Genomic DNA, 20726 nt, shown 5'->3' on the forward strand with positions numbered 1-20726 from the left:
TGGATTCTGATCCAGTGACTGGGAAGACCATTGAAGAACTTATTAAGGGTGATGTGGTAAATTATCATATTATTAGAACAGGGTGGGACAACAGAGAGCTGAAATCAAATACAATGTCATTTTCCCTTTGTAAAACAGCTACTTAATCTGGCCATTAAAAGTTGAATTACGTGTGCTCGAGCTGTAAAATCAGAAAACTGTGCTGAAGCAGGAGTACGACATGTCAATAGTTCCCAGTGTGACCTGAAGCTTGCCAGTTGCTATATCCCTGCAGTCACATGGTCTCTGCACCCAGCGTACACTGACGCCTCTAATGGCTAGCCAGGCCATCCAAGCTCACCACAGAGGCAGCGTCTGCCCGAGACTCACTCAATGAACTATGATTAAGAGATTCCATGTTTGCAAAATCGTCATGCAGTAAGTTGAATTCTTTCCACTTAGAAAAGGCAAGATTAAGTATCATTAAAATCAACCCTGTGACGAAACAATAGCAGACTCCGTGCTTCCCAACCAAGGTCCATCAGATACCAAAAGTCTGAAAGGATAATGAGATTTCAGTGAACACTGCTTTACTCTGACTGATATGACTGTCAATTGTGAATGGTAATCACAAGTTTTTTCATTCAAATTTAATATTCAAATTCGTAACGCATAAGTTAAGGCCCTTTCACTCAGTCTGATTTTTCCGGACAAATAAACAGGTCAAGTTGTGAAACAAACTCATGTATATTAATGTTTTAACACGTCATGTAACTGATTGTCTTTTTCTTTTTTCAAAAGCCTTTTTAATTTTCAGCTTCATCTGTTACAAATCAGCCTGACTGAAGATCAGTTGTCATGGTTGCAGACCAAACAAATGAGCATTAAGAAGGAAGGAGAAGTTGAGATATTGTTTGGAACTGAAAAGAAAAGCTTACATGACGAGCAGATAATGTCACAATAGATACGATGTCAAAAAAATACATAGCGGAGCAGACCTGAATAGTTGGTTTAAAAAAAAAAAAAAAAAAAAAAAAAAAAAAGAAAGCAGAGAAACAGAAAGCAGAGAAACAGTTTCTAGCCATGTTTCTCTAATAATAATAATAATAAAAAACTTAAACCTTAATGTAAAAGGTGCTCAGTACACAGCTACTGAATGCCAGATGATGGGTTTTAACATATAACAATGGTAAATCTGGATCACAAATCCAATTTATTCTATTCAAAAGGTTTGAAGTGTAGTAGAGTTGTACAATAGGGGCAAAATGTAACTCACAATATATTTCTTAATTTTACTTAAAATTATATAATTCTGATATCGCCACCTTTCATGGTTTACAATCACACTGTCTGATATGATTATGTGCTGGACGATATGGTAAAAATATTTGATAACGGTATTTAAACCCATTCCCCATTCACAATAATATCAGTGTTTTGACAAGCAGACAAAAATGCATTAGCAGCATGTAATTAAACAGAATATTTTACACTCTCTCTAAAGAAATTTACAGTTGGTTTAATGTTCATTAAGCATTAATGATATCCTCCAAATTTCTAAAAGAAATATATTGAATATGATAAGAATTTATATTTATCATGATATGATGAACTTTTGATACATTGCCAAGCTCATCTGTCCCCCCCCCCCCCCCAAAAAAGTTACTAGTCTGGCCGTCAGATTTTACACTTTACCAGTGAATTTGTAAATTTAGTCTGTGAAAAGAGAGTTTAAAATCAGAAAAAACAATGATGCTGAAAAAAAAAGACAGCATATTATTTATGTCTGTTTTTCTGTTAAATATCCTACATGCTTCTGCCAGCATGGTACAGTGCAGAGCTTCTTGTCAGGTGTGTGATGGCCTTTAGCAGGCTGGAGTAGCCCTTTAGGGCAAGTGCAGGGCCAATGTCTATGAACCAAGCAGATAAGAGCCTGTGGCCAAATGGTAAGAGAGAGATTCTCAACCACCTTTTGGTGGATTACAGATATCTCATAGTTCTTATTTTGCATTTAAACCTAATTTACTAAAACCGTATTTAATTAATTTACCTTATAAACCTTATTTAATATCTAAATGTACACTTAAAGAAGCATTATGTAAGAATTTGCTTCTTATGAGGTGAAACTGTAATCAAAAGAAATTGCACTTTAAGACTAACCTATAGGACATATTTTACACTTGCATTTCTGGACAAACTGCGAGATTCAAGAGCTCTCAACTAAAGTAAAAGAAGAATGTGGTCTGCAGAGGTGAAGTAATATTACAGATTACAAAATCTTAATATAGTGCTCATAAGAAGTTGTTTTTATGCTCCACAAAAGTAGCCAACATGAAGAGCTCAGAGTGGCAATGGCCGAGATGCTTTTCTCAGTGTTATATACGTGGAACAAATTTACCCTAAAACTTCTAATTTATGGTAAAATTATTCCAAATTAACTTGTTTGCTTAAAAGAACATTCGCTGACTATTTAGATTAAAACCATGACTGTTTTACTTGTCCAGAGCTTGTACTTCTGTAAAACCACAAACTTCAACGATTTCCATACAATCTTATTCGCCTCATATTGAAGAGCAATTAATATGATAAAATGTAATATAAATTATATAATAAATGTGGAAAATCTATATTTGCAATTATAACTGTCCAACTGATTATCAGTCAGCCCCTAACCTGCTCCTTGCTTTACTGGCACTCAAAGTAACAAGGTGGTCGGTAGGCTTTTGTGAGTGTGTGCATGTGCGTGCATGTGGAGTGTGTGTGTGTGTGTGTCTGTGTGTGTGTGTGTGTGTGTGTCAGGGAGCATTGTGACAAGAGATAAGGAGCTGGCAGGAAGCTGAGCGAAGAGAGAGGAAAACCCCTGGTGCAAGAGGTGGAAGAGAACTCTGCCAAAAGCAGGAGCAGCAGTCTCCCAGTAGTGCTTCACAAACGGCTCTCGGCAAAACACACCTCACTCTCTACCTGAACTACACTAAAATCAAGAATAATGAATCAGTACTCTGCGCAACATTTGTAATGTCAAACCAATCAAATTATTACTGCAACATTTTATACGTCTCGTCAGCCGCTAGTCAACAATGTGACTCACTGCTGCGATTACCTTCCCGCTACAACTGCTACGTACAAGATACTGGCCTCAGGGTATGTGCAGCTTAGTCAACGATACAGCTCCCGTGTAGCGCGGTAAAAAAAAAAACATAATTTGGCCTCAATGCCTCGCAAGCACACACATACACAACAGAACACTACCTCCACCTCACACATGCTTCCTCTGCAGGCCTAACTGCCCGCTCTTTTCCTAGTCTTGCCACCAGCCCTTGCCGCGCAGCCTCCTGGGATGCCATTGTGATTCTGTTCAGATTGGTTTTCGATCCGGTCAATGAAGTCCCTCCTGAACAGCACAATAACAAACCGGAACAAAACGATTACTGGGAGTAAAAAAATAACACACTGCTAACATTTCCAATTTTGGGCAGAGAAGCAACGGTGGCTATTGTGTGCCATTTGCTGGGTAAGGAGGAAGAACAGGATGTTTAGCACAAACTAAGGATTTAAAACATCAATTTCTTCCAGTTGCTTGGTGGTTATTATTATCATGTATTGGATTTTATTGCAAACCTCATTTAGCTTCACCTTTATTAGCATGATTAATTCTCCATGTTTAACACATCGTCAGGTGTGCTTTGGCAAAAGTCCACAGTCATCCTTCTTTACTACAATCAATGTGCAAACATCCAACCTCAACAATCAGCTGATCTGAATTACTGCTTCATCCCAAAAAAATAAATAAATTGCAAACTAAAAAACAATAATATTAAGATATATGAACCTGCCTATAGGCAAAGTTTTCTAATTTTTTCCATGAGTAAACACTGGAGCTTAGCAACAGCACTGCTAAAATCAAAACACACACAGACGTCAGAGAGCACCTGCAACCAGCACCAGAACATAAATGTCAAGCTTTCCTTTCCCACAGCCTGGCAACTGTCTTCGTTACAGGTTTAGTGCCAATATTGTCTATGTGCGAAGGAATTAATTTAATTAAGAAATATAAAAACATCTCAGAGTTTAAGCTGAAAGAATTTACCCAAAACAAGGCCTGAGGAGGAACAGCTTGATGCCACAAGCTGAAAATAAAAAAAGATTTGTAAAAATCCTAACGCACATAAGGACCCCTCTTGGTTATGTGATGAACTGTCACTAACAAACCAAGTAAACTCTTCTGAGCAAAGAGCCGCAGAAGCCAAAAAACAACTTGACAGCATAATCCCTCAAACTTCAAACTTCTAACTTTCCAGGGATTTGAAGGAGTCATCAGAAATTCCTTTTGCTCATTTCATCAGTTCCCATGCCCTGAAGGACAGTGGGCAACAAATGTACAGGGATGTAGCGGAGAGCACGGCAGCTGAGAAGCGGTACCTGATGTGACCACAGTGGGGGTGGTGGGGGGAAGGAGAGTGGAACAGGGAGAGTGGGGGTGTTAATCCATTAATGGGATTTGTGCGCTTTCCCTGCACGGAGTCCAACTGCACGCCATGACATGGCTAATCACCGGCCCACGGCCTGCTGCAGGCGGCTCACGTGACCCTGAGCAGGTCAGTGGTGCTTACAGGTAGACTGAACTGTAGTGAAGAGGTATCAGGACAATTGCAGAGCCATCGCTCAGACTCAGACCTTGGTGAAAAATTTGTCTCCTTCTTGATTACTATTCCCTCAGGTCTAAAGGACGAAGGATTTGAACTGTTGTTCTTTTAGTGCTGGAAGGCAACTGAAAGACGAAAGGCACTGACCAAACAATCCTTTGAGAAATGATTACATGAGACAAACCTATCTTACCTCATCCTGATCTCTGGTCTTTTTTGATCTTTTCCCAAAGATGCAAGCAAGGTCCGTCTCACTGCGATTGGACAGGTCCTTCCCTGTGAGAAAAAGTTAAAAGAGATCAACTTAAAAACACTTGTACACAACAGAACATTCGTCAATAGGTCATAGGTCAATTTTATTCTGTGAAAATTATTAAAGAAAAGTTTACTTTTTAAATGTATTTTACCATTAACAAAATGCATATTGACATTTTCAGGTGAGCATGGAAAGTAATGCTACTAGATTTACTGTTAAATAACAACCTCTTGTAGTTAAAAGAGTCATTGTGTTTCAGACTTGAGCTTTCTGCAACATGAAAAGAAACCGTCTCCGGCCTCAACCTGTTGACAAATGAATATTTTTCTACGGGGGTTCTAACTCTGTAAATTATTGATTTAAATGGATAAGGGTCGCAGGACAGTTTTGAACTCCTGCCGAGAGGAAAGGTTTTAAAGGCAAAAGAGGGCGCGCTGCGTGGTCACAGGGGATGAAACGGACGAAGAAAAACAAACGATGCAGAGGCAGCCCCGCCTCACGCCTCCCACTTTCCAGCGGCTCAAAGGCTCCAGGAGAGCCCGGGCGCCCGTCTCGGCCTGCAGGCCTGTTCGTCCAGCTGCATCCTCTTCCTCCAAGCAGCCCCTGATAACGGTGGGTTATTTATTGCTGTAAGCGCTTTTTCTCTCTGCTTTTCAAAGGGGAGACCTTGCCTCCCTGTAACTAAGTTATCCTGTAAGGAGGCTAAACAAAAGGCCAGCTCACTCCGGCAGTCTATTGATCCAGTGGAATCCAAATGTCACCTAGAATTGGCCACTTTAAACCTGTACGGGCAACCATCAGCCCTGCACTGGCTTTGGGGGGCACATGCCGGAGATTCAGAGTGGCTTTGAGGATTCACTTTTTTGTTTTTCTGGATTTTTTTCCAGTGTGGCTGCGGGCCACTAGCAGGATGTGTTGGTATGCTGGTGCAGTTGAGGTGCTATGGAAATCCTGTTGGGAACAGTTGTCAAGGTCACCGTTGAGATGCTGATGAGTGCCGTGGAACTTCGGCCAAACCAGATTAGCAATCACAGAGGCTTTTTTGGATCGACTTGCTAATCTGACAACCAGCAAACTAATTGACTGCCTTAAAAGACACCCGGATAGGATCAAAGCTTTGCTCTCGTGTTTCAAAGAAAAGAAAACAAGAAAAAACGTTCTGAATCGCATATCTTTCCTCTTAGTATTCGCAGTTCTTTCTTTGCTGACAGAAAACGATCATAGTAAAGTGGCAGGGTGTTCCTTTAACTGAAGAAATTGTACGAGCAGTCAACAGTGTAATGAGTGGCAATGAAACTAACATTCCCCAGATATGATAAGTTCTTTAAAAAAAAAAAAAAAAAAAAGGCCAATTATTTGGAAAAGCGGTTACTGAATCCAGTGTATAATGGATTGGCCTACTCAGCCAGATAGATAAAGTACTGCAGTTCAATGCACATCAAGAACTTCTGGATCCGTTGATAAATGGGCACCCAATTAAATCTGGGTTACTGGTTTACATTGCTAGTGCCTGGGATGGGCATTGGAGATACCAGTGCCTTTCTCCAGCAGTGAAATGCTTTAATCTGTAGTGCTAACTGCACGGGGGAATGCCAGGTTGGATTATTCAGTAATGACCAGGGTATTCTGACATATAAGTAAACATTGCCACTTCACAAGCCTAGCTCAGACTATCAGCGCGCTGCTCAAAATCAGAATCAGAATCTCACGAGAGCTTACGGATCATTCTCATTTATGTCCATGTTTGTGTCAACCATAAACTGCTTTCATGTCTATGCATCCCAGAACCCCTCTCAGCACATATAGTGTTGCATAAGTACCTGCTGAGTACAGGCTGCCTTCGACTACATATGTAACTGGTTTATCCCCGCTAATTCCTTTACCTGGCAGCATGTGAAACAAGGTACACTTGGCAATAAACCTACAGAGTAGAATTCTGCAGGTCACACGGCAGACAGCACCACGTCACGAGCCACGGACACGGCCGTGGTACTTTTACACAAGGTCGTCTTATGAGAAACCATATCTGAGGGTTCATAGGCCTTATAACTAATGTTACGTTATGTCTTCTTTATTTCAAAAAGCACGCAAGCCCACAACAATTATCCATTTATTTCAGCTTGTTTTGGACACGGTTTGCTAAGGAACCGTGTTAGCATCTGTGCATTTCCCCAAGTGACCAAGCAACAAAAGTTGAAGTTCTGGTTCTGCTTGTACAGCTTAATCCCAGCAGCAGGTGAAAGGGGCTGACATGTCAACAGAAACAGGGGCAACAACGGCAACCTGAAACTCAAGTATTAGATCCATCAAGATGTACTTGATGAACGGTCATGAACTGTCATTAATAATGCTTATAAAGTGATAAACTAGAAGAAGGGATAAAAAAAAAAACTATGTTTAGCTTTTGACATAAACCGTCAGTTACAAAACACACTCTGAGTTTAAACACTACTCAAATCTTTAATGAACTGTATTCCGTAAAACATTTTACAATATTTGTATAGATCGCTTTTTGATGTAATCAACCAAAAAAACGGATAAAAATGTTATGTAATTTAACTTATGTATTAATAAACTGTCAATTACAAAACACACCCATAATAGATTAACCACTTACTTCCCTATATAAAAAAATAAGATTTAACATAAATAAGATTTTATATAAAATAAGAAATAAGATTTGCTTATGTAACCCATATTAAGACTAAACATGAAATAAAAAGCATTTTGATGGGTACAAAAACACAATGGAGTGGAATAATGGCTGCTCAGTCCACATATTACATATTTACTTATTACAATATAACATTCCACAAAAAAATATTTTTTAGGCATTTTAAATTCATTTAAATCCAACCCTTAGTTGTAGCTATTGTTTTAAAGTGATAAAAAAGTGACAAAAAGCACAGGCCCACCATAATTGAGCGCTTATACAGGTGAGGCTGAAAGAAGGGAAAGCAGTTCAGTCTTCAAGATGTGCCTCAAAAACAGTCAAAACTCTCTTAAAACCATTCCTTCTATATGCCTTATGCCCTTACATAGATATGAGAAGTGTTTACACAATGCGAGTGATTGTTTGATTGAGTGATTTGAGCTTAGCTTATTCACACTCTGTGCTGTAGTGTTTAGCCTGTTAGCTAACTTAAACTAGCTTAGCAGAGCTGGCCAGCTAGGAATCCAAACATGGCAGAACTCACTGCCACATTTCACCATTCTGTCACTTCCACAGACAGATGCTCACCAGCTTAGTGAGTGGACTACAAAACAAACACACCACAGAAAATAAAGCTTTCTCTCAACCCAGCATTTACAGAATCCAAGTTGTTTTCTTCAAAACATTTATGAGCGAAGGTTTAGTCAGTCAGACCTGAGCGTGTTCATACAAACAATGAATTTCACCTAACCCCAGTTATATCTTAAATTACTGATCACAGGACTGTGGATTCATTCCATACATGGGTCTGCTAAGCTTCTATTATTGGGCCTTGGACAAAGCCCTTAACCCGTAATTTTAATCTTAATTTGTCCTTTATAATTAAAAGAAGACAATAACAGCACACATATTTAATGTCCTTTGTTTGTTATTAGCCATCAGTTATCTATAGACACTAGCTCTCAGCTTGATGTCCAGACATAAAGTACTAGAGATCCAGACATGAGTAAAAGTAAAAGTGCTCTATCAAAAAAGGGCCTTGAGTACAAGCTGAAGGGTTCTTTAAACACCACATTTAGGTGAAAGTACTATATATAAGATTTTTTCTGTACTTAAGCATTGAAAGTAGTCTTTCTAAAATGTAGTACTAAAGTACTGAAAGAAAAGTACAGTACTGTGTTGTGTAGTTATTACAGAAAGCAGTGAAAATGGAAAGCTGAGTGAAAGGCAGAATGGGAGCAGCGAGATCTTCTTATATTTGATTTCTCGATTCACTCAACTATCAGATGCTTCATCAAACACAGAGACAGTGCAGAGCATCTACCACTCTGGCTTTAATGATAATATGGGTTTGAAATGATTCACATTTATATAATTGTAATGAGTAACAATGCAGCACATAAAAACTGTATCAGAATAAATGTATTAAAATTATCTAGAATATATAGTAAAGTAAAAGTGGAAGTAGAACTAAAAATAATAGTACTCCAGTAGATACAGATACAACATTTAAGTACTCAAGTACAGTAGTGAAATAGTTCATTATTATTACACATCTTTGCTGATGTCTAGTTTGTGCTTCTGTCTTAGCTTTAATCTTTAGCTGTTTGCTTTTTAATCCTTTATCACTTTAAATTGGTTCCTGGTTATCATTTTTTCCAGAATTTATTTTTAAGTGAATACATTTTTTAAATAAATCCTTCACTGAATAAATCTCAACCTTTCTACTAGTTTAGCGTACAAAAAATGTGCGATGTGTCACTGGTATATTTTAATGTTGCATAATAGAGAATGATACTTATGAAATATGTATTTTTTGCTGTTGGCTGAAAAGGAAGGTTAGATCACATACAGCTCTGTAATCCAGTGACGCAGTATTTATTCACATTTCATCTATCAGCTATGATGCCGTCATCCTGATATCTAACAGTTTAATTGAACACTGAATTTAATATGCACATTATGCACCCCTACTGGACAAGTTTAAAAGGTTGGCCAAGACTGAGGTAAGGTAATAAAGTTTTCCTGAGGACATGAACTCTCCCTTACGAGTTATCTATTTGTGAGCACATCCACGCTCACCCTGTCTATAGGGACAGCGACCTTCCGTCTCACAGCTAAATAAAGACCCTGAAATCACAGAGAAGACGACAACAGCAGGGTGCTCACACACTCAGCATTATCTGCAAGACTCATCAGGCAGTGATTGAGGCCATTTTTGAGCTGTAAATGCATCGGCCAGCGCTCCTCACAGGAAACAGGAAGTCATGCTTTTAAGCTGTGTGCAACGGTAACTTGTCAGGTGATAAGAGATGAGAGCCCTTTTCCCCACATTCCTGGGATTTTTTTAAAAAACATCAAGGCACTAAAAATACAACCACTGAAGAGGTCACCAAGACAGACCAACTTTTGTGTCACTGATCCTGGTGTTTAAACACATTTCAATTAATAGAAAAACACAAGTGTCTTCATCAATGTGAAAGCCAACCTAGTGAAGGTTAAAATCCCCTGGCAAGTTGCTGGCTAACTGTCAAGGTGCGTCGTAGGACACTCCCTGATCTGAAGGCCGCACTCTGGTTAAGCTGACCGCACTGTCCTGGCAAGCTGATCTACTGCAGCACTGACCCATGAGCAGCTCTGTGTTCTGCCAAAGAACTCCAGGTTCAGCCTCTCAAAGCCAAGAAGGAAGTGAGACGGGGCATGTCGTAAACGGCACAAGCAATCATTTTTAGCGACTAGTCCGGAGTTCATAGCAGCTTTAGCACAATCTGATATTTATATATTTCACTGGTGTGAAAAAGTATTTGCCCCATACAGATTTCTTCTGTTTTTGCTTTTTTGTCATACTTACATTTTCATCAAACTTTAACATCAGACAAATATAACCTTAGTAAATATATAAAAAAAAAACACATTCCAAATGATAATTTATTAAATGGTAATTTATTAAAGGAAAAAATAAACTATCCAAACCAATTTAGTCCTGTGTGAAAAAGTATTTGCCCCTAAATCTAACAACTGCAATCCATCTTTACTGATAACTGACAATGAGTTTTCAAATTTTTGGGCCACTGTTTAATGCGCGCACATTTAACTGTAGAGTTACAGCTGTGTAGACTGATACCTTAGAGCATATAGTAATGTATGTGAACCCACCCTTTTGCTATGTTCGATGGTTTCTATACAAGTGTATATTTAAAGCACTTACCAAATAATGAATAACTGTTAGTCATAAATGCATTAAAATAAAAAAAACTAAGTGATTAGGATTTTTTTCTACAAGTTTTTTTTTTCTTTACATTAGGGAAATAAACAAATTTTTCAATAAAATTTAAATAAACAAAATTTACTTGACCACAAAAAGAAATTAACAGAATTTATGCCCGACAAGAACAGTTAATACAAGGACAAATTAACCAAAAATGAAGATATAGATGGTCTTACCTTTAGTGAATTTCATGTAATGGACCCGTTTTCTGGAGGTCTTTGATTTCTCCTCCAAACTAAAACCTTGTTTTTGTTCCTGGGTGACTTCTGTATGTAAAAAAAAAAAACGACAATTCAGATTGCAACTAATTTTTACAATGACAAATAAATCTTTGACATTACTTATAACTACAGTTAGCAAAAAAAAAAATAATAATAATAATAATAATAATAATAAAAAAGACTGCAACCTGGTGCTCTAATGCCCTTACTTTTAAACTAGATCATTATCATGCTTGGTAATAAGGCTGGCGTTTCCTATTACTTTCAAAACGGCCTAAATTTGTATTTGATTTTACCTCAACTCAAACCAGAAAACTACACAGTCACAGTGCACACAGTAACGCTGTAAACCAGCTTTCCTAGTGTGAGCACTGTGTAACAACAGCACCACCAAGTGGTATTTTAAGTGTGGGGAAAAGGCAGAAAAGCTATAACCAGTTATTATATGTACAAGATATGCTTATACGTTTTAACCTTATAACTTTATATTTTTTGTAATTAATATATATATATATATATATATATATATATATATATATATATATATATATATATATATATATATATATATATATATATATATATATTCTATCAAGAGGTAACAGACACTCAATATCATAACCAAACTACAGTATGTACACAGCTTGGGTCTGCTATAAAATACACATGAACACATAAAATCAAACTGGTCTACCTAATAAACAAAATAAATTAAAAGAAACACATTTATCTGTAATGTACCTTCAGTGCTGTTCTGACCGTGGCAGTTGTTGAGGTCAGCAAGAAGCTGATTAAAATCATCCTGATGGGCAATCCAGTTATCCTACAAGACACATTCACCACATAATTTAGATAACATACTGTGACTGACTAAAACCTTACAACAAAAAAAACAATTTAGGATCCACACAAAGATTCAGAAAAGTGCTCACCTCATTGTAGACTGCGGCACCTAAACCCAAACTGTTGTTTTTCACTTTAACCTTGATGTGGTCTGTAGCACCCTGCCCAGTTTTTCCAAGACCCTAATTGGAACGAAATGAGAAACAAAGAAGCATTATTAGGCCACAGATAAAGTACAAATAAAGCCAAATAAACTACATAGTGTTAAATTACACTGCAAATTACAATGCAGTCTTGGACTAGACCTAAACTGATCAGTTTCTGTGAAAAAAATGCAGTCCGGATTTTGGGTAGGGTTGGGACAAAATATAACTATTGTGATATATTCTATTACTTTCAACATATGAACAATACTTGATGTCAAGTAAAGCATAAGTACTCTAAATTCCCTAAGATTTACTACCCAAATTGACTTATTACAGTTACTGCTTCATTACTCCACCTAGTGGCACTAATCAAATGAATCGGGTAAACCTGCGGTGAAGAATATTGGTTGTAAAATTCTATGAAACGAACATCAATTAATCAACAAGTCCTAGTATTTTCTCCTCTTCAGCAACACAGATTCATCATAGTATCATAGATAAATGTCTTGCAAAATATTGAATATCACATAATCACAGTAGAGCATTATCATCATCATAATCATCCAATCCAAATCTAATTCTGGGTGCCTCTGACCTTATGTAGTCATGTCAACATACTGTATAAACGTAAAGCAATAAAGGACAAAAAAAAGAACACTGCATTTGACACCTAGAGGACAGTAATCTTTTTAATGATCAACCCAAATAAATGTACAAACAACCTGTTAAAACAAATCCAAATATGTTTGGATGCTATGTGTAAAGGTATCCAGAAATACATTCTAAATAGACAATTCTACTATGTTTATTTGCACTCATAGCTGACAAACAGTTTGTGCAAACACAGCTTGTATAACTTGCATTAAAAGACAACACAAATGAAATAAGACATCCTGAAGCCAAAACACAAAACAGTTTTTCCCCAAAAACTGTATATTTGCTTTATGTGTACAATTGGTTTGTGTCATTTTACATGCTGTTGACCACAGTGTAATTGGCTGACAGACACAGTAATCTATGGTGATAAATAATATATACAGCCAGTGAGAGGTTTTGCCCCCCTTGTACATTTTGCTAATACCAAGTTCAGGCATATATATATATATATATATATATATATATATATATATATATATATATATATATATATATATATATATATATAGTGCAGAATCCAGGATGTACAAATACTTCATTGATTGAGGTGGCAATGTAAGAACTTTATTACCTTTCCCTTGGACCAGCCCATTCGCTCCAGCATCTTCTGGCCGAACTTGGACTCATCTTTGCTCCATGCACTGTTCCTCGGGTCCACAGACCACTTCTGCCTTCGACGAGCTAATACAACAATGCAATTAGCAATCAGCCAACAGTGTCAGTGAACTAATCATCATTATGTAACCGACAGTCTAGCTCTCTGCTGATGACAGGATGTAGGAAAGTTCCCTTATCCCATATCCGAATGAGATTTGGGGTCCTGGGGTAATTTTCTCTTTTATGGGGGGTTCTCTGTGATTTTATTCCCGTCCAGAACGACCATGTACATGTTTTTCGTGTTTTTCTCAGACGTCCTCTAAGAAAATTACAGGCTGAATTACCTACAGTTTTGTAGTCTCTGAGTTTGATTACCTTGCGATTAATAAAATAGCTATTTGTCCACTGCCACGCACCGTACTTACACTTCACGTTTCATGGAGATTCACGTAAACACAACAGCATATAAAAACGGAGGAGCTACTGAACGTGATGTCACATGACCGAGAAAGCCAAAAAAAACTCTCTGGTCCTCCTGTTTTATTAATTGCAGTCCGGATGCAAGAGTTTAAATCACTGAGTAGAAGTGTGAGAAATATTTTTTACAGGCGTCCCCTGAGAAACTAATCCCGTCTGGAGAGGGCATTAGGATGCTTTCACACCTGCCCTGTTTAGTCCGGAGTTTCAGAACTTTCAGTTTGGGTCTGAACTAAAGTAGCAGGTGTGAAAAGGGATTTAACTGAAACCAATTTATATGAAGTATAGAGAGACATGATGTAGTACGGTTCTTTAATCCACTCACTAGGGGTGAGCTATATGACAATATTTCAGGGTATTTTTGTGATAATGATATTTTTGGTGATAGGAAAAAATATTGAACTAAAAACATATACAATTTTAAAAATACACTGCTGCAACAAAACAAGTATTTAGTTTTATTTGGCAACATTATTGCATGATTATTGCACTAAATGGCACTAAATTAATATCACAATATTTTAGCATATTTTAGTGATAACAATATTCAAAAATATTTGTGATATTATTGTGTACAATACAACACGGCACTCTCCCACAGCTCACTAAACCAAAACTGAAGCAAATTTATACAATGTGAGAAACACGGGGAACTGAGTAAAATGCAGAATCCAAACGTAATAGACTGGTGTAAGGTTACCAATCTTACAGATACTTACATAATATAGCTAGGGGTTAGCAAGCTAACTAGCAAGTGGAAAGCAGAACCCCTCTTATTGATTTCGTAATTAAATAATAAAACAGAGGGGAAGTGGTAAGCACTAACTTAAATTCATTATCAAGCTAAGCTTACTTTTAACAGGTGTCCTGTCGAGTTATGCTACCCATCCATACGTGTTTCATAAAGGCACTGCGCATGCGGTGACCTACAGGAAATAATTATTGTTTATGTTTTTAATATCTGTTTTTTTCTGTGCATGAAACAACCTGGACTCACTCTTTGTAATTGCATAAACGTGTAAATGGAAATGAATAATAATAAGTACAATAATTAATATTTTAGAAAAAACACAAAAGCAGTTTGTAATGACTTCTCATTGCCATAACTTTACCAAGATACAGCAATTTATGTTTTTCAAATATACTAAACTAGCTACATCTAATGTGAACATGCTCTAATATTGAGCTTCTTCTGTATTTTACAGTATATATACATATATACATTAGGGTAGCACGGTTTGAAAAGGTAGCACAACTCGACAGAACACCCCGGACACAACACTTTTATCGGTTCCCCAAACACATAAAATTTAGTATACGTTAGACTCTGGTCTAGACTTTCAGGTGCGAAAGACCCCCAAGAGCCCATTGGCAGTGCTGGTAAGCGCTGGGGACAGCTGGATTTCCCTGTTTTGACACACCCATTAAATCTGACCCTGTTGTTAACTAGATAACAATAACTTACTGAAGAATCTGAGCGACAAGTCTGAGCTAGACTCATGAGCGCTGGTCTAAAATGAGCTCAGAACAGGTCAAATGATCACTTTCACTTTACTGCTCCAATATAAAATACAACAACAGATGCGTGAACTGATGTAACTTTAGTTAATTATCTAATGTGTAGATCTAGGCAGAGTATTATTAAGGCCATCTAAGACTGAAGTCTGACAGCTCTGACCTAATATACGACTATTAGAGCAGCGTGTGTGTGTGTGTGTAATAATCTGACTGATCATTAGTGTGTTTTGCCCCAGAGCCACATCTACAGAGCTACAGCTAACTAGCACTAGCTAACCCGAGCGCACCGGCTGATCTTCTGATTAACTTTAAAACGAGGAAAACGATTCTATTAAAGCCTGGCAGCACAGGTACGGGTGTAAACCACATATCCAGGGTCAACACTGACACTATAGAGCACGAGAAACCACGAACAACCAAAAATAAAGCAAAACAAACTATCAACTCACGTTCAGCAAGCATGGACATCGTGGGGTCCTGGAGCATGTGGACGCTGCCGCCAGGCTTCCCCACCTATGCCTGAGTGTAAAATATTTTTTTAGTTTTATATATTTTGTGTATTATGACGAATATAAAAATATTATCCCATACATTTTAGAGATGTATATATGTTTAGGTAAATATATGTTTTAAATATGTTTTGTGTTTTTAGTTTTACGTGGGCAGTTTAAAGCCCTCTTTAATTTATTATGTCTATTAAAAGTGCTGACACTAGAGGTCGACATTGTAGCGTGTTCCTTTTTAAAGTTCATTTTAAAGTCCTTCTACAATGTTCTCCCTAAATATACACTCTTGTATACTATATTATACGCTCATTTGTATTGGGTGAGGTAAGGATTGGATGGAGCTGCTTGACCATGGAAACCCCCTTACATGAACCGCTCCTTTGTTATTGATCTGATCTGAAGCTACATGAATTGTGGAGGTCTGTAATGACTGAACTAGGTGGTTCTGCCTTTTTACGTGGTCCCTAGATCTAAACCTGGAATTCTATCTCATTGGGCATTAAAATTTACCATTGACTGAAACAATGGTTGGACTCTTTATAAAGAATATTTATCTTGCAAGAGAAAAATAGATGTTTTTATATTTGCTTCACATAAAAGTACAAACATTACAATCCATATTTATTTTTTCACTTAAAAAATAATTTTATAGATATTTCAAGGTAATTAATCTTTTTTCTATAAAATCATAAATAGACAGACTAACCATTCATGGTATTACCTTAGAGTATGCTTTAATGTTTGTATCAATTGTTTTGTGTAACATAGGACCTGATCTCTCTATGGCTCTGCCCTGAACCCTCGTCTGAGACAGACCACGCCCACCCCGCCAGCTTCAAGCGCTCTTCCAAACATGGCGGAGCGAACGGGGTTCAGCTCACAGCAGCACCAGCAGGTACTTTTCCAATTAAATTTCATACAGACGTTATGATTAATGTTATATTTCTTTTTTAAGTAAGTGTTTAACTCTATTAAGATGCTCATGTTAGCGGGGTGTGCTAAATATCCATGCTTAAATTATACTAGTTAGTTAGTGAACACTAACCTACCTAGTCAGTGAGTTAGCTAGTTTACCTAGGTCATCTGGTCAGTGAGTTAGTGGGTTAGCTAAGCTAGTTATTATGCCCCAGGGTAAAGCCAAGTAAGTGCTGGTTAAGGTTAACTAGCTAACTCACTGACTAGGTAACCTAACTAGCTTAGCTAACCCACTAACTCACTGACCAGATGACCTAGGTTAAGTAGCTAGGTAACTCACTGACCAGATAACCTAGGTTAAGTAGCTAGGTAACTCACTGACCAGATGACCTAGGTAAACTAGCTAACTCACTGTAAATGTTTTTCAAAGACGCACAGTCACGAACAGTATATATAACTGACGGTGCAAAATTTTCTAGACACAAGTCAGACAGATCTTTTTTTTTCTATAAAATCATAAATAGACAGACTAACCATTCATGGTATTACCTTAGAGTATGCTTTAATGTTTGTATCAATTGTTTTGTGTAACATAGGACCTGACTGGAACAACGCTAATTTAAAAGGTTGGGCCCTCCCCACTCCCCTGCTGACCTACACTCACACTGCGTTTAAACAATCTGTGCCCAAGCATGCTTACGTCATTACTCACTGCTCAGTAGGCTTGCTGGTGTTGTGCCGAATTCAACACCCCTGCCATGATGGGGTGCTATTCCTGATGGCGGTGCTGAATTCGGCACCACCCCATGTTTGTTAACGTTGCATGTTCCGTGCACAGTCTGCAGTCAGGGGCGGATTTAACTATGCAAACCACCCAATTGCTTGGGGCCCCGGGAATCAGGGGCTGCTGGCCAAAAACGAAAAAAAAAAAACCCACATTATTTCTTTTTTGTACACCCAAGTTAAGCCAGGCGAGGTAGACTAAGGTAGCTTTGGCACAACCATGAAACGGTTTTATCCCAGCGTTGCCCAAAAAAGAAAGAAAATTAAGGAAAGCACAGAAAGCTTGAAAAAGCTAAAAAAAAATTTTTACAGCAGCAAGAATTCAACGTCTGACGAGAATGAGGTACCTGAGATTGCATTTTACTTTACAAAAGCAGTGTTGATGAAGGGTTGTGGTATCCTACACTCATTTCAGGGGTTATGCAGATCACAACCATTAAGGGATATTGTGTAACAGCTCAGAAAGGTATTTTTAATGAAATGTATATGATTGTAACTGTACGGGTATGGGTATATCTACCCATAAATGTACAATGCATGTTTTTTTGTGTATGGCTAGGTGTTGTTTGGCATGCTGACAAGGCACTTCGCACTACAGGTTTCCACCAGACGGTCAGTAAACAAAAATGAGTGTCTTGTGTGCCAAACCAATAAATCAAGAGAAGATGTTCTGACACATGTATCAAGGAGGTGCAATCAAGTTATTCCCCTCTTTTGATTTATATGTCTATGGAGTGAATTTTGTGCCAAAAGTTTTACGTAAAAAAATAAAATCCACAATCAAAATTTTAAGAATCAAAAGTAAAACATGTATGTTGCAAATTCAAAAGAGAAAAAATATATATCAAATATATATATTTAAATATACTTGGTTATTTTATTATTCTTTGCACTTATTTGAAAATTATTTTAGTTTGGATTTTGCCAGTCTTTGCTTTCATTTTTGGATTTTTTTGGATTTTGCTGCTAAAGACTTTTGCTTCTGGAATCTCTACTTTGCTTCTGCTTCATTTTTTTGGTTCTGATTTTTGGCACACTTTTCACGGGTGGGCGGGGCTTAGAAGAAGGCGTTCCCCTTTAATCTCTATTGGTCACCTACCCTGAACCAGAGCTGATCTCCATTGATCTAACTTAAATTATATAAATTACTGTATAATTCTATATTATATAGTATTGTTTTTTAGACATTTTTCTGTAGAAATTGATTTCATTTTGACATTAAAATGGAAATTCTTGTAAAAATGATACTGACCATGATTCCATTTATGAATGCAGTAAAAATTGAAGGGAGTAAATAGTTTGTTTAGCCTTCTTAACTTTCAATGAAAGTCAATGTAAAAAGAGTTCATTTTAGGATAATTTCTATTAGTATAAGGGACAGTTTGTGTGTTCAAATTATGTAGTAATCAAAAATAGGCAAAAACAGAGACAGCAACAATATACCTATTCTATATATCTCAGTCGAAAATCTTCTGTGTGATTTAAAAATGACATCACATTGAAGAAACTAAATAATGTAGTCTTCTGAACTACAATTTTTTAAAAACTAATTACCCAGCCTACATCTTAATTCTATACTTTGAGACTTTTGTGCATTGCTTAAAGAACATGTAGAACTTGTGACGTGGCACAAAGTGTGCCAGATTCTGTGCCAAGATCTGGTTTAACACACATCACACAAAGTAACCTTGAATGTCCTTACTCCAGACCTGAGAAGGAAATGTGGTACGATAAGATCTGTCTGACTTGTGTCTAGAAAATTTTGCACCGTCAGTTATATATACTGTTCGTGACTGTGCGTCTTTGAAAAACATTTACACAGAAAATATTTGAATAGAAATGATATGAAAGACTGATAAATAAGATTGTATGTAACATTTTATTTTATATCAGTAGATTATCATTAAGCAATCTTTTCTGTTATCTTGGTGCTTGGCTGGCCTAGATATGAAACTTGTTTTTATCTCACTCAGTTTGACTGCACAAAATAGTGCTTGGTAATAATCAATCAGTAAACGAATTCAAATAAAGCAATTCAAATAACTCTCACCATTTTAAACAAATTTAAGGCACCCTATTGTAATAACCTGTACATTGCATAATTGTGTTTTGTGTGATGGTTATACAGACATCTTTTTAGAATGCTATCTCCAGAATATACAGACATGAGAAATAAAGAAAAAGTTTACAACTGTCACAATTTAGCAGGATATACTTCTATGCTTTAATGTGTACATTTTCAACAAAAAAACACTGTGTCATATGAGGGTAGACCTCAGATAAAGGTTAAAGGGTTCATCTAGTCTCAGCAGTGATATACAGTGCATGTTGAGACAGATGAGCCAGTGACAGTCAAGCACCGTCACCATAAAATGGTTTTTGATGCTTTGCTGAAATCCAAACCCGAGGTCTATTGATTCTGCTGTACCTCACAGAACAGTTATTTCCCAAAGGTCACCAAAAGGTTGCGTCAGCAAATGGATATTTGTCTGTTTTTTTCTGAGTAATACCTTTTTGTCTCAAGAAAAGATTTTAAGCATAACACGTCAGTGGTATCTGTTATGTTGTTAAAAATACATTTAACTTGGCTTTCACTATAAATTCTAACTACCCTGTTTTTAATGTATTTATTAAGTTAATGGTTAAATCAGCTGATTATGTCAAAGTAATTCATACAAACTGAGTTTTTTTTGTGTAAGATCTATTTCTCTCATGTTTTGAGTTGAGTTAATACATTTATTTATATTGACCCAAGTCATGTTATTCATTTTGTTCAAATACAATGAGCTTTAGGGAGTACCTCATACTTGGAGATACCCCTCGCTGCAGAACCACAAGTCCAGGGGGTGGGGCTGGATCTGATCCAACTCTTCCTACGTCGTGTTTTCATTGGTCTGAAGCAGATCGGACTCTTCCCCATCCGGTTTTACTCACTCGCCTTTCGGAGTCAAGTAAACAATCACGAACGGGGAAGAGGAGAAAGAAAAAATATAAATAACAATCTGGCAGTAACAACATCCTCATTCTATACTCTCAGTGTACTGGGCATTTTTCCAAGCTCTTTGGAAAATTATACATCGTTACACTCTTTTTATAGAACTCTGTTTTTTGTTCGCCATTTTGATTGTGTATTAATATCTGTAATAATAAATGAACATGGTAGCTGGTAGATAAGACACTCATTGGCATCCTTTATTTTAATTATTTATTTTTTATTTTGTCTTTAGGCCCTTTTTATTAAAGATAAAAAATGAAATAGTTAAT

At 37.0% G+C, this 20726-nt stretch overlaps 1 protein-coding gene across 1 annotated transcript in view; it reads right to left on the reverse strand.

The window, feature by feature from the left end:
- Positions 1-15782, reverse strand: part of pinx1 (PIN2 (TERF1) interacting telomerase inhibitor 1) — a 28790-nt gene extending 13008 nt beyond the window's left edge. Inside the window, exons 1-6 of the mRNA XM_007256633.4 lie at positions 15708-15782; positions 13238-13347; positions 11953-12045; positions 11762-11843; positions 10976-11065; positions 4816-4898 (exon numbers count right to left, since the gene is read on the reverse strand). Of these exons, the coding sequence (XP_007256695.3) occupies positions 4816-4898; positions 10976-11065; positions 11762-11843; positions 11953-12045; positions 13238-13347; positions 15708-15744 (495 nt within the window). The 5' untranslated portion in view covers positions 15745-15782. The remainder of the gene's footprint in view (positions 1-4815; positions 4899-10975; positions 11066-11761; positions 11844-11952; positions 12046-13237; positions 13348-15707) is intronic.
- Between the last annotated feature and the right edge of the window lie 4944 nt (positions 15783-20726).

The sequence above is a fragment of the Astyanax mexicanus genome, chromosome 1 (assembly GCF_023375975.1).
Source record: "Astyanax mexicanus isolate ESR-SI-001 chromosome 1, AstMex3_surface, whole genome shotgun sequence".
Classification (NCBI taxonomy): Eukaryota; Metazoa; Chordata; class Actinopteri; order Characiformes; family Acestrorhamphidae; genus Astyanax; species Astyanax mexicanus.